The following is a 13,149-nucleotide window of genomic DNA, read 5'->3' as shown; positions in this document are numbered from 1 at the left end:
TAAGGCGGGGTAGGGATAAAATGGGAGATTGGGACTGACAATATACACACTACTATATATAAAATAGATATCTAATAAGAACCTACTGTATAGCACAGAGAACTCTACTCAATACTCTGTAATGGCCTATATGGGAAAAGACTCTAAAAAAGAGTGGATATATATGTATGTATAACAGATTCACTTTGCTGTACACCTGAAACTAACACAACATTGTAAATCCACTATACTCCAATAATTTTTTAAAAATTAGACACAGACCTTACACTCTTCATAAAAATTAACTCAAAGTGGATCATAGATCTAAATGTAAAATGCAAAACTTTAAAACCCCTAGAATACAACACAGGAGAAAATCTAGATGACCGCGGGTATGGCTATGATTTTTTAGATACAACAAAGGCATGATCCATCAAAAATGGTTGATAAGCTGGACTTCATTAAAATTAAAAACTTCTGCTCTGAGAAAGACACTGTCAAGAGGATAGGCCACAAGACAAGCCACAGACTGGGGGAAAATATTCGCAAAAGACACATGTGATAAAGGACTATTATCCAAAATATACAAAGAACTCTTAAACTCGATAATAAGAAAACAACCTGATTTTTCTTTTAATGGGCAAAGACCCTGAACAGACAAACCACCAAAGAAGATACAGAGATGGCAAATATGCAAACGAAGAGATGTTCGACATATGTCATCAGGGAAATGCAAATTAAAACAATGAGCTACCACTGCACGCCTGTTGGGATGGTCAAAATCCAAAACATTGACAGCACCAAGTGCTGACAAGGACGTGGAGCAACAGGAACTCTCATGCCCCCGTTGCTGATGGAATGCCAGTTTGCTGGTAGAAAAGCCACAAGCCGTAGAACCACTTTGGAAGACAGTTTGGCAAATTCTTAAAAACTAAACATATTCTTACCACATGATCCAGCAATTGTGCTCCTTAGCATTTACCCAAATCAGCTGAAAAGCCATGCCCACACGAAAACCTGCACACAGATGTTTACAGCAGCTTTATTCAGAGTTGCCAAATCTTGGAAGTGACCAAGATGTCCTTCAGTAGGTGATGGATAAATAAACTGCGGTCCATTCAGACAATGGAATATTATTCAGTGCTGGAAAGAAATGAACTATCAAGCCGTGAAAGGACACAGAGGAACCTTAAGTGCATATTATTATGTGAAAGAAGCCCATGTAAAAAGGTTACAAACTGTAGGATTCCAACTATATAACATTCTGGAAATGGAAAAACTATGGAGACAGTGAAAAGATCAGTGGTTGCCAAGGGCTGGGTGAGGAGGGAGGGATAAACAGGTGAGGCACAGAGGAATTTAGGGCAGCAAAAATATGCTATATGATACAATAATGCCAGATATACACTGGTCAAAGTCCATAGAAGGTGCAACCCCAAGCATGAACCCTCATGTAGACTCTGGATTCTGGGTGATGCTGTAAGTTCATCAGGTGTAACGAATGCACATTAGTGGGGGAGTCTGTGGGGATAAAGGGGAATTCTGTACTTTCCACTCAGTTTTGCTGTGAACCTAAAACTGATCTAAAAAGTACTGTCTATGAAAAAAAGGAGAAAGGGAGAATGGGCACAGGAGGTCCCTCAGCCGCCTTTGGGCAGAGTCAGCCCTGGCGTCAGGTGCCCCCTGGACCCTTAGCCTTGCCGGCCTGCAGCCTGGTGACCTTCCCTTTTACCCAGCGGGGAGAGGCTGGGACCCCCTCAATCCCAGACCTTGAACTTGGACGTGACCTAAGCACCTGTCTAATGCTCTGCCCTGGCCCAAGGTCAGGTTGCTGCTCCCAGCCCAGCGAAGCCTGGCCCAAGGCCTCAGGGCGACAGATCCTGAGAAGACCACGGACTTTTCTGGAGAAAGGCCTGGGTCTGTGACCGACAGAAGCCAGGCGTGGGGTTTCCTCCCACCTCCACCCTGACTGACGAGGATGCTGATTTGGGGCCTTGCCCATGGCCATGCAGCCCAGCCATCGAGCCAGGATTCAGGCCCCGGGCTGGCCGACCCAAGCCCACACTCAGGACCACTTAACCACCCTGTCACCATGATAAACAGGCAGGGCCTTCACTGGGCACCGAGGTCTGAGGTCACTGGCAGGAAAGGGAGTCAAAGGGCACAGTTTCACAGAAAGGCGGGGCCCACCTTTGCTGAGCTGAAGACTGGGGTGATGTCTCCAGGGGAGAACTGTGGAGCCCGGGGAGCTGACATCATGGGAAACAGGGCTTCCTTCCGTCAGAAGCAGCAAAGTGCACAATTCCTGAGAAACTCTCACCAAAAACAGGGCCTGAAAATCAGTCACAACCTGGACCTGGAAGTTTCCTGTCACTTGAGGCTCCTGGGAGCTCCATTAACCAATTATCCCTTCACAGGGCCTCTCAATAAAGCTGCAGAGTTTTCCTGACAGAGGCCTTGCAACGATTGATATCTGAATTTGAAAATTTCCTGTTAAACTGTCTACAAAGTCTCCTTTGAGATATAAAGCCAAATTCTCTTCCCTTTGAGTGTGAGCTAGACTTAGCGACTCACTTCTTTTTTTTTTTTAATTTATATTTATTTTTGGCTGCATTGGGTCTTCGTTGCTGCGCATGGGCTTTCTCTAGTTGTGGCGAGCGGGGGCTACTCTTTGTTGCATTGCACGGGCTTCTCACTGTGGTGGCTTCTCTTGTTGCAGAGCACAGGCTCTAGGCACACGGGCTTCAGTAGTTGTGGCACGCAGGCTCAGTATTTACGGCTCGCGGGCTCTAGAGCGCAGGCTCAGTAGTTGTGACGCACAAGCTTAGTTGCTCCGCGGCACGTGGGATCTTCCCGGACCAGGGCTCGAACCCGTGGCCCCTGCATTGGCAGGCGGATTCTTTACCACTGCGCCAGCAGGGAAGTCCCGTGACTCACTTCTAACAGAGAACGGCGGAATTGCTGGGGTGCTCTCGGACACCAGGGCCTGAAAAGCCTGGGCAGCCTCCTCGCTCCCCATGTCAAGAAGATACCCAGGCGCCCTGTGGAAAAGACCATGTGACAGGACATCAGCGTCCTCTGTCAATAGCCAGCAAGGAACCAAGGCCTCCAGCCAATGGCCCAGCTCACATCTCAGAAGCATGTCCTCCAGCCCAGGTCAGGTCTTTAGATGAGCGTAGCCCCAGCTGAGGTCCTGACTGCAGTATCCAGAACCAGACCTGCCCAGCTAAGCCACTCCCTAGGGCTTGACCCACAGGAACTGAGCTCATAAAGGAATGCGTGTTACTGTTTTAAGCTGCTAGTTTGGGGAATGATGTGTTATGCAGCAGCAAGAGATAACAAATACATTTCCTAGTGAAAAACCATGCTTCCTCAGCACACAGGGTGATTTGGGAGTGTTCCGGCGGGTGTTTAGGTATATTAGTAACCTTCGGAGGCCTGACAGTAATAACCAGCAGGTTAGAAGGAGGACCAACCCTGCTCCCCGCACGCCGGACACAGAGCCGGCTGAAGGAGCTCTCAAGGGCACGGAGATACTGGGGGAAGACGCAGGCCTGATGGATCCCCCTGCCACCAGCCGCAGACTGACGCAACACACCCTGGCCAAGGGCATCCTGGGGGCCTGGGGGGCCAGGGGGGCAGGCAGCCAGGAGTCGGGGAGGTGACAGAAAGCGGAGACTGTGCAGCCAAGGCTCCAAGTGCCCGGTGCATGCGCCACTGTCCCACTGGACTTCACCGACAGGACAACGCAAAGGTACAATGATTATGAATTTCGGGACAGTGGCCGCAGAGCACCAAACCCCAAGTCCAGGGCCTTTCCGAGTGGGCCCTAGGCAGCTGTACTGGTGGCAGGGCCTGCAGCTGGCCCTGGGTGGGCAGAGGAGGGTAGGGGCAGGGGCGGGGCACGAACCCTGCCGTGTTTCTGGAAGAGGAGGAGAATGGGATATTTGTGAACAGCCTCCCCGTCCACCACTCTCCTTTTGCCTTTTTCTAGAGAGGCTTCTTTGGGGTTGTTCAAATGGTCTGCAACTCATTAAACGTGTTTTCTAGGAAATTCTAACTACTGTCCTCTCTCACCTTCTGGCAACAAAATCGTTCTGTTGGCCTGGAATTGCCTCCCCCCTCCCACCCTCCCCGACCCCGGCCATGAAAACATCTTGTAGTTTCACACTCTCACCACCAGGTGGCGACGGCTCGGAGTGAAGGTGAGAGGGTCCAAACGCTCAAAGCAGGTTGGGGCGTTGTGGGTGAGGTTTTGACTCGCTTCAGTCCCCTCCTTGGGGATGAGCCATGTCCCCCCACCACCTGCGCTCCTACCAACTCTACAATTTCCCTAGAATCGGCTCACTTTTTAAAGTTACGTAAATGACCTTAAGAAGGAAAGTGTGTGTTCTACGTTAGCGGAGACAGCAGCCTTACCTGCCCTGCAGAGGCGGAAGCACGACGTAAGTTCACGGAAGATGCGGCGACGTTGTTCGCTTCCGACCAGGTGTGTTTGCTGAGCCTGAGGAGACCAGCGCGGGGAGGCCCGTGTCAGGGCTACAGGCCGCGTCCCGACACGGAAGCCCTCCGACTCCGGGGGCAGCGCAGGGGCTTCAGGCCACCCCTGCGCCTGAGGAAGCCGGCTCCCAGCAGCCCTCGATCAACGCCGGCCGCGCTCAAGCCTCACGCTTCATTCTCCCCACTTTACAGACGAGCAAACTGAGGCAGAGGCAGGCTGAGACTCTCCCAGACCACAGAGCTGGCGTGAAGCACACCGGGCTCGGGAGCCAGGCGTAGCCCCGCAGCCCAGCCCCACACAGCCCTGTTGATGGAGGCGCGTGTCTGCAAAGACACAGTAAGTGACAGTCACCCACGTGCGCTGAGACGCCAGGTTTGCAGCAGAGAGAGGGCTTATTCACGAGCCGCCAAGGGAGAAGACGGGAGAGCAAACCTCAAATCCCCCTCCCGGAAGGCGAGGGGCTGGGGTATCTATGGGATAAGGCTGAGGCTGCGGAGGAGGGAACGGTGATTGGACAGAAGAAAAAGGTGCGGAGCGATCCTTCCGCTCCAGGCTTCTTCATGGGCCGCATGCTCAGAAAAAGGCCTCATTAACATCTTCGGAGGGTGGAGTTCGGGGCCTCTGATGTCAAAGGTCAGGGAGCAGACACTCGCGCAGGCCCAGTTGGAGGGTCGGTGGTCCTAACCAGTCTTAACCGGCTCGAGCTCAAACTGGACACAGATGACTCCAAGTTCCTGCGAAACAACTCAGGGAAACATCTTTTTTAGGCTCCAGGCGGCCTGGAGGAGGTGCAAGCGTTCCAGCGAACCCGTGGGGGCAGGTTACAGGTGTGATGTGTCTAGGTGATGATCGCCCTCAGACTCACAAGCAGGGTTTCTGCTTCTGCGAGAAGGAAGAATTGCTTCGGGGGGATAGTGAAGGGTCCTGGGCCCGCAGGATAAAGGTCCTCCTCAGCGTCCTCCCTTATAACACAGTGAACGGACTAAGCCTCCAATTCCAGGTCAGGGCAGGGGAAAGGGGGCTCTGCCCCTTGTGTTTCTCATTATTTCTTAGGCACTTACCGCCTGAAACCGCCTAAGAGCCCTGCCCAACTTTCAGTCGCGCCTCCTCTGTGAACAGCGCCCAGGACACTTCCCGTGTGGCCACCATGGTCCCCCGGAGCTGTTGGGCTCGTGGGCAGACACACAGCAAACAGCAGCACCACTTACTCTACTGGGGGAGCGGTCCAGGAGAGCTTCCTGGAAGAGGTCATGCCCTAGGTGGATCTGAAAGGATGGAGAGTGCCAGGTGGAGTTTGGGGGTGGGCTCCAGAAAGAGAACGGCCTGTGGTGGGGAGAGGGGACGAGGATGGCCTGCTATGAAGCTTCCGGTTACAAGGCAATGACAGGGCAGGCTGGAGAGGAGGCCAGGGAGGACTCCGCTGAGGAGCTGATTTTAACCTGAGGACACTGAAGAGGAGGTCAAACCTCTGTCAGCAGAGGCAGAGCCCGGCACCCAGGAGACAGCCGTCCTAGAGAGAAGCGGATTGGCTGGAACCAGCGGAGACATGGTCCCCAAGGCTGACAGATGCTTGTTACACCTGCTCTGTGCCAGGCACTGGTGTGTCCTAAACAGCGGTTACCCTTCTGAAGTTCGCATCCAGTGGGAGGAGACATTTCATAACTGCACGCAAAATGTAAACAGAAGATAATTTTAGGTCCTGCAAAATGCTGTGGAAGAGGCAGAGAAAGCAGAGGCATTTGGAGGAAGATGTGGACTTAGGGGGTGGGCTTTCCAGAAGCGCCGTGTTCTAGGCATCTGTAATCTGATGGGAAGGGTCCAGTGAAGCAGGAAGGGCGATGGGAGTGGGCTTGCTGCAGCAGCCATGACCTTGAACCGGTGAAGGGGGCAGAGTTCAGAGCTCAAGAGCAGAGTCGGCCTTTGTGTAGATCTCTTGCTGCTGTAACCAAGCCCCGCCGACGAAGAGGAGACCGCAACAAAGTCCCCTTGTGCTGCGTCTCTCGCTTCCTCTTCTGCACCAGCCGCAGAAGGCTGTCTGCGTCTAAGGGCTCCCACGTTCAGCTCAGGCCTCCTGGAAAACCTCCCTCTTTCGGGGTCAGCCGTCCCATGAAACACAGCCCTGAGGTTGCACCAGATTCTCTGGATCCAGGGATCAGGCTGTGGGATGGTGGGGGCCGTTCCTGGGGATTCCTACAGGAGCAGGAACGCCTTGCGCTGGAGCAGGTGGGAAGGCAGGACGTGGAGGCCTGTGTGCGCGCACACACACACACACGCACACGCACACGCACACAGGATTTTTCCAGAATAAAGGAGGCCTGAGTACGTTTACAGACAGAAGGAGCCAGAGAGAGGGGCCTCCACAGGCAGGGAGGGAGGGAGGGAGGGAGGGACCTAGCAAGGAGCCCGAGAGGCCGGAGCAGGAATGCCTCAGCCTCCCCTCGGGGGAACCGTGTGGTCAGCCAGGCCGGCCAGCTCAGGCAGCCCTGGAAGCGGGTGTCCCCTCCGGAAGCCCAGAGGCTACCCCCCGCCCCGTCCCCACAAACGCCTGTTGCGGGGAGATAAGGAGAGCAGGCGAGCCCTGCATGCCCAGGATCCCCACGTAGAAGATGCGTGCAGAGTGGAGCCACGTGAATGCTGGTGACCTGGGGCTGTGTCCACAGGCGCGAAAGCAGGGTCCCCAAGGCCGTGGACCCTGTGTGGCCCTGTTTGGGTAAGAAAACAATACTCACAGGACAGAAATAAAAGGTAGTCTTGCTGGATATTGGGGTTGAGGACAATTTTTTTGTGTGTGTGGTACGCGGGCCTCTCACTGTTGTGGCGAGGACAATTTTTATCATCTTCTTCTGCTCATCTGCAGAGGTCAGGTTTTCCACAATGAAAACGATTTCTTATTTGTGTCGCTTTTTGTGGTTTTAAGTTGTACGTGTTGAAAATAAGAAGGAAACCTCAGAGGCCCCAGAGGAGGAGAGAGCGTGGGCCCGACCAGATGAGGTCAGGTCAGGAACAGCCTGGGAGTCGTAGGGCCAACACCTGCTGCCTGTCCTGAACGTGAGGAACATTCCTGTGGGTCTGGGGTGCCGGGGGTAAAGCGCCCTCAGCCCCCTGACTTTGATTTCTCCTGCCCAGCGCCGTGACCTCTGGTGCAACGACCCTGTTTTAAGAACAAGGATCAGCTGGAGAGGGTGCAGGCTCCCTCCCTCCTGCTGGGGTGATACCTGGTCCTGGTCACGGTCCAGTGTCCCCTCGGCTGGCAGCATGGCAGCTCTGGGCCTCAGTTTCGCTCTCCAGCCCGAACCCTCTGAGTTTTAGAGGGTTTACAACCGTCTGGACTGGGGGCCCGAGACACGTCCTTGGCTGACAATGGCCACAGCCATGGGGGATGGCCAGGGGTCCCTCTCCTCAGCAGCCCCCCACTCTGGGCTCCTCTCCTGGGCCCCTCTGGTTGCTAGAACCCCTTCTCCCTGTTCCCAAAGCATTGCTGTACCCCAGGGGTTCCCACACCTCAGTCCCCCCAGCCCGCCACGGGTGCAACTTTTCCCATCTCTGCAAATCCCTTATTGACTAAGTTAATATTTCATATTGCTGACATTTTTATAACTTCTAATAAAAAGCATACATTAATGTTTTAATTTCCCAATATAATTCTTTGTAATATTTCACTGTTCAGCTTGATTTTAATTCATATTTTATAACGTTAAAATATAAAGATACATTTATCTTTTATAGAGAACTTTATATCACTAGCATAGATGGGAAGCTGATGTCACTCCCCAGAGTAGAATGTCGCTATAGAAATAAATACAATGCACAGACGACTATGGTCTTGACTTCTAGCCTGAGACTGATGCAGCTCTTTGTCAAAAAGAAGGATCAGAAAGTGTTGAAAGGCGCTGAAGATGCAACGGCACCCTCCTCCTGGAAGCCTTGCACACCTTCTGGGACCGGGGCCCCCCTTGGTTCTCCTGCACGCTGAGGATCATGGGGCACTGGCGGTGCAGTGAGAGGCACTGTACCCTTCCATAAACTGGGCTTGACCTGCGGTTCTGTGCGCAAGTCCCTGGGACCCCGAGGGCCCCCACTTCTGGAGATAGGCCCTCTGGGGGCTGCACACAGGGATAAGCCAGGCCGTTTTCACCATTTCCTTCCTCCTGCTCGGGCAGGGGCTGCCATCGGCTGCCCCACACAGAGCGATCACTGTGGCCTCAGCCAGGACAGCTCAGGCCGGGAAAGGGGCGCCCCGCCAGCAGGCCTGAAAGGTAAGTGGCCCTCATCACCCCGCACCACCTCCCACTGTGTGGGCCCCTGGCAGGGGAGGCGGTGGGACCAGGCCGGGCAGGGAGAGAGGAGGCCGGCAGGCAAGTCCAGCTTCTGTCCCTCCTTGGGGCGGGGGGCACGGGCAGGCGTTCGCCCTGAGACACCAGGTCCTTGGCTGAGTCAAGATTCATTGGTTTATTCAACAAACGTTCATCGGAAGCTTGTCTTCGCGAGGGGAAACAGCCCGCACTGAGTCCTGGAGGGGCACTGGACCAGGCAGAAAGCAGACTTGAGTGCCAGTGTGGTCTCTGACGTGGAGCGCTGGGCAGCCCTGCACAAGTCACTCTCCGTCTCTGGGCCTCAATTTCCCAACTCCAAGCATGAGCCTCGATCAACAGCTTTCCAGGCTCAGCCCCTTCTGGGTCCCCTTCCCTATGCCCCCGTCAGCATCCTCAGCCAGCTGCCTTCCACACCAGAGACCACTTGTGAGAGTTCACTCCGCTGGGGCCAAGCTACTTGGAATCCGTGGGCCGAGGTGTGGTCTGTGGCGTGCACACCATCTGCCAGACCAAGGCTTGAGGGTGGGTGTTGGGAGCAGCCTGGGAGGCCCTCCCCGGCCTCGGGGCGGGGGCGGGGCCAGGCCTGGGATTCTTTAGCAGGCATCTGCTGCCCCCACCGCGGAGTACAGGCTGGGTCTCTGCCAGAGGACGGGAGGGTCCTTCCTCTTCCCAAGGAAGGACTAAGCCCGCTCCGTGCTCCCACCGCAGCGGCCGTCACGGTCCTGCCTGCTGACCATCCGGGGAGGGTCAACCGGCCTGGACCCCGCACGCTTCACTTCCTTGATCCCAGCACCCATTTCACGGAGGAGACAGCCCGGCCGGAGAGGGAGGTGAGTGGTCCCTTGTCCGGTCGGGTCCCACCAGCCCTTGGGTCGGGTGCAGGCCGCCAGGACCTCACGGCCACTGTCCCCGCAGCCCGTCCTGCCCGATGTCCATCTGGGCTGCCCTGCTCTTGATCTGGGCGGCCGCCGAGGCCTCCGAGGACTGCCCCGCCGCGTGCGCCTGCCGCGCCTTGGACACCATGGGTCTGCTGGTGGACTGCAGGGGCCGGGGACTTGCGGTGATGCCCGCCCTCCCGGCACATACGCGCCACCTCCTGCTGGCCAACAACAGCCTGCGCTCAGTGCCCCGGGGAGCCTTCGACCACCTGCCTCAGCTGCAGAGCCTCGACGTGGCGCACAACCCCTGGCGCTGCGACTGCGGCGTCACGTACCTGCGCCTTTGGCTGGAGGACCGCGCGCCCGCGGAGCTGCTGCGCGTGCGCTGTGGCGGCCCCGGCCCCGCCTCCGGCCGCGCGCTCGGGCAGCTCAGCGGCTCCGAGCTGGGCAGCTGCGGCTGGATCCTGCGGGCGACCTGGGCCGAGACGGGGCCCTGGTGGGACGCGGCGCTGGCCGTCGTGGCCGCGCTGGGCCTGGCTCTCCTGGCGGGCCTGCTGTGCACCGTCTCCGTGCCCCGAGCCTGAGCCGGGGACCCCCGGGTCATCGCGGCCCCGGCCCTGGGCATTCCAACCACCGGTAGCTCAAAATAAACCAGCGGCTCAGCCGTTACCCAGGCTCGGAGATGTTTCCCTCTTAGCACCCGAGTCTGTCTCATCCTGGAAACCTGCGACCATGTTTGTTTTGACAGATATTGACTGGGGCTTCTCTATCCACCAAGTTCCTAGCAAAATGGTGTATCCCACTTCCACATCTCCTCCAGCCACCCCCAATGCCACCATGTCTGGACACCCCGGGCACTTCCCCAGGTCCCGGGAGTCCCGTTCTAACACCCTCCTGGCTGCTGGCGCAGACGGACCGCCAGACAGTCCAGGCCACTCTCACATCAATGTTCTAAGTTCCACAAAAAACCTTGTCCTAACAACGCAGCAGCGAACAGACCCCAGGTGGGAGGAGAGGAGACATACCTGTGACAGACCTTGGAAGGCACATCACTGTTCCCAAAATGGGCTTTGGCCACCCTGACCTGGCCATGAGGCCACCTGGCCTCACCCCGCCCCGTCCTTTGTCATCATCTCTCTCTCACTCTCTCTCCTTTTCCTCCTCTCTATGCCTCTTCTTCAGAAACAAAACAACCAATTCCCCCTTTTCTCATGGAAGCAAGTCCCCTCCGGATGCTGGCATCAGACACCTGCAAACTCTGGGCTCCCACCTCTACCCTAAGCAACGGTCACCAAAGTCTTCAAACAAGATGCTTCTCTCCCTCAGTGGGTTTCTGGTGCCAGCAGTTAAAAGCTTAAACTTTTTTCCACCATATGAGATAATAATTTCAGATCCATCACTGGCCAGCCCAAATCCAATATAATTATACCAAAGATCCCCCCAGCAAGGAGGTCCACATAGTGGGGCTGTGGGTCAGAGGGTGCCACGAGGGAGGCCAAGTGGGCACCAGGTGCCACCGGAGGGCAGTGACCCACAGAGGTGAGGCTGGACCAGGAGCCCCAAACTTGGGGCTGGTGGACAATAGGGAGTGGTGGGGACTGTGGTAAACCAGGGATCCCACGCTCCATCCAGAGGCCCAGTGGAATGTTGCCACGTGGAAAGGTGGCCAGGTGCCCGTTCTTACAGAGAGGTTGGAAGAAGTTTATGTTAAACCGAATTATTTAAGCATTGGCAACTAAATTTAATTTTTTTTAAAATATACATCAACGGGACAAATAAAACATATGAATCAACATGAATAGTCCGGAGGCTGAGAGTTTGGTTTCTGCGTTAGGAATCAGCTGGCATCCACTCGCTGGGCACTTAATATGTGGGAGGCTCTGCATAAAGCCCCCCCACACGGGCCTTTCTCCTGTACCCTGTGAACCCTGTGAGGAGGTGCTGTCCTCCTGCCCCGCATGGAGGTGGACTCAGGCCCAGGCCCGTGGTCACTTCACAGGCACAGGCCAGACACATCCCCCATCAGACCTGAGAAGCGCTCCCTTGGAAGCTTCCTGGCCCTGGGCCCTCAGAACTGAGCCCCTTCAGCCTCAAGTCCCCAAGTGGGGTGCCCCTAAATTCTGCCCTGCTCCTTTCTGGGGGGCCGTCCTCCCGTGACCCCCGTGGCCCCCTCACCCATGGCTGCGGATCAGGGCTGAAGCGGCAGGGCCCATGGCGCCGGCCTGTGGGGAGCACAGAGAGGACGCCCGGGAGTCGGTCCAAACCCGCCACCGAGTCTTTTCCTCCAGGTGAGGAGAACACACAGCAGAGGCCGCAGCTCCAGGCAGAGTGGGGGGGCTCCCCACCCTCGGGAGGGGTCCTGGGCGTGTCAGCAGAACAGTGTAGCTGCCTGGTCAGGCGAGGGTGGGGCGTGGCCGTGGGGAAGGCGACCTGGGGCTTCAGAGCTGGGAGGGGAGGGCAGGGCACAGGACTGGGCCCCGGGGTGGGGGTGGGGGGGCTTCACTTCCCTGGAGACAGGGCTGGAGGTGCCCCTCGGCCGAGCCCCTGGGCAAGTGTGTGCCGGGAGCAGAGAGGGTCAGGCAGGGCTGGAGCGCTGGGAGCCCCGGGGGCCGGGCAGGGTCAGACTCAGCCCTGGGACCCACACCCAGCCCGGGGCTGGCCCCAGGCAGGGGCTCAGGAGCGAACTTAGTGGGGACTTGGAGCAGGTCCCTCTGGACACCGGCCTCAGGTGCCCTGTCTTAAAGGCCAGGACTGGACCTGGTGCCGTCCGAGTTCCCCCCGGGTCTGGGCAGTCCCATGGGGTGGGCAGAGGCGAGGGGGGGCCTTGGGACAGCCAGCCCCTGGGGAGCGTTTGGAGGGCCCAGCTCAGATGGCCCAGTTACAGGGTTTTCATCCAAGGGTCACTCAGGTGGGGCTCCTCGCATTCAGTGTGAGTAGGTAGTTCAGACGACAGGTGTTTCTTGTCCCCGGAAAGATGGATGGCAGGTGCCTGGAGTGTGGCCCACCTGGACCATCCCTCTCCTTCCCACCCACCCATCCCACACCCGGCTCCCCAGGCCTCGCAATGGCTTCCTGGGATGGGATGCAGGCAGTGCAGGGATCAGTGTCCCGAAGAAACCAGGCTCTGGTGGAGGAATGCCTCGTCCAAGGTCACAAACCAGCCTGGGTCGACCTGGGGTTTGAGTGGAGGCTGGTGTGACCCCCAGCCTGTCAGCCTGTCTTGGGGGAGGCTGGGCAGGTGGGCACAGCACACCTGGTGCCCTGAGCGGCTGTGCCCTCCCATCAGCAGGGGCCCCCTCTGTGAGGGACCAGGGACAGGCTCCACTGATCTCGGGGGGCTGTGGACTCATGGGGTCCCTAGGGTCAAGGCTCTGGTCCAGGTGCTCAGCAGCTCTCTGAGCGCCTACTGTGCGCATGGGTCCGGGCTCGGCGCTGGAGAACAGTGATGAGCGAGACCCATCCTGCCCTGCGGGACCTC

At 56.9% G+C, this 13,149-nt stretch overlaps 1 protein-coding gene and 1 long non-coding RNA gene across 3 annotated transcripts in view; one reads left to right on the top strand and one right to left on the bottom strand.

Annotated features, from left to right (window-relative positions):
• Nucleotides 1–4,978, bottom strand: part of LOC115848507 (uncharacterized) — a 41,520-nt gene extending 36,542 nt beyond the window's left edge. For both annotated transcript variants that reach the window (XR_009565994.1, XR_009565995.1), the window contains exon 1: nucleotides 4,399–4,978. This is a non-coding gene — a long non-coding RNA (uncharacterized lncRNA). The remainder of the gene's footprint in view (nucleotides 1–4,398) is intronic.
• A 4,724-nt stretch (nucleotides 4,979–9,702) lies between these two features.
• Nucleotides 9,703–10,255, top strand: GP9 (glycoprotein IX platelet). Its single transcript, XM_060308637.1, has one exon. It carries the CDS (start codon nucleotides 9,722–9,724, stop codon nucleotides 10,253–10,255), a length of 534 nt encoding a protein of 177 aa, XP_060164620.1. The 5' UTR covers nucleotides 9,703–9,721.
• Nucleotides 10,256–13,149: the final 2,894 nt, after the last annotated feature.

The sequence above is a fragment of the Globicephala melas genome, chromosome 11, assembly GCF_963455315.2.
Source record: "Globicephala melas chromosome 11, mGloMel1.2, whole genome shotgun sequence".
In the NCBI taxonomy this organism is placed as follows: Eukaryota; Metazoa; Chordata; class Mammalia; order Artiodactyla; family Delphinidae; genus Globicephala; species Globicephala melas.
The sequence above is the reverse complement of the archived record's forward strand: the minus strand, read 5'-3'. Positions and strand labels throughout refer to the sequence as shown.

What these genes read in the sequence shown, in the direction of transcription:
- GP9 (XM_060308637.1), top strand. Translation starts at nt 9,722, where the DNA reads ATGTCCATCTGGGCTGCCCTGCTCTTGATCTGGGCGGCCGCCGAGGCC.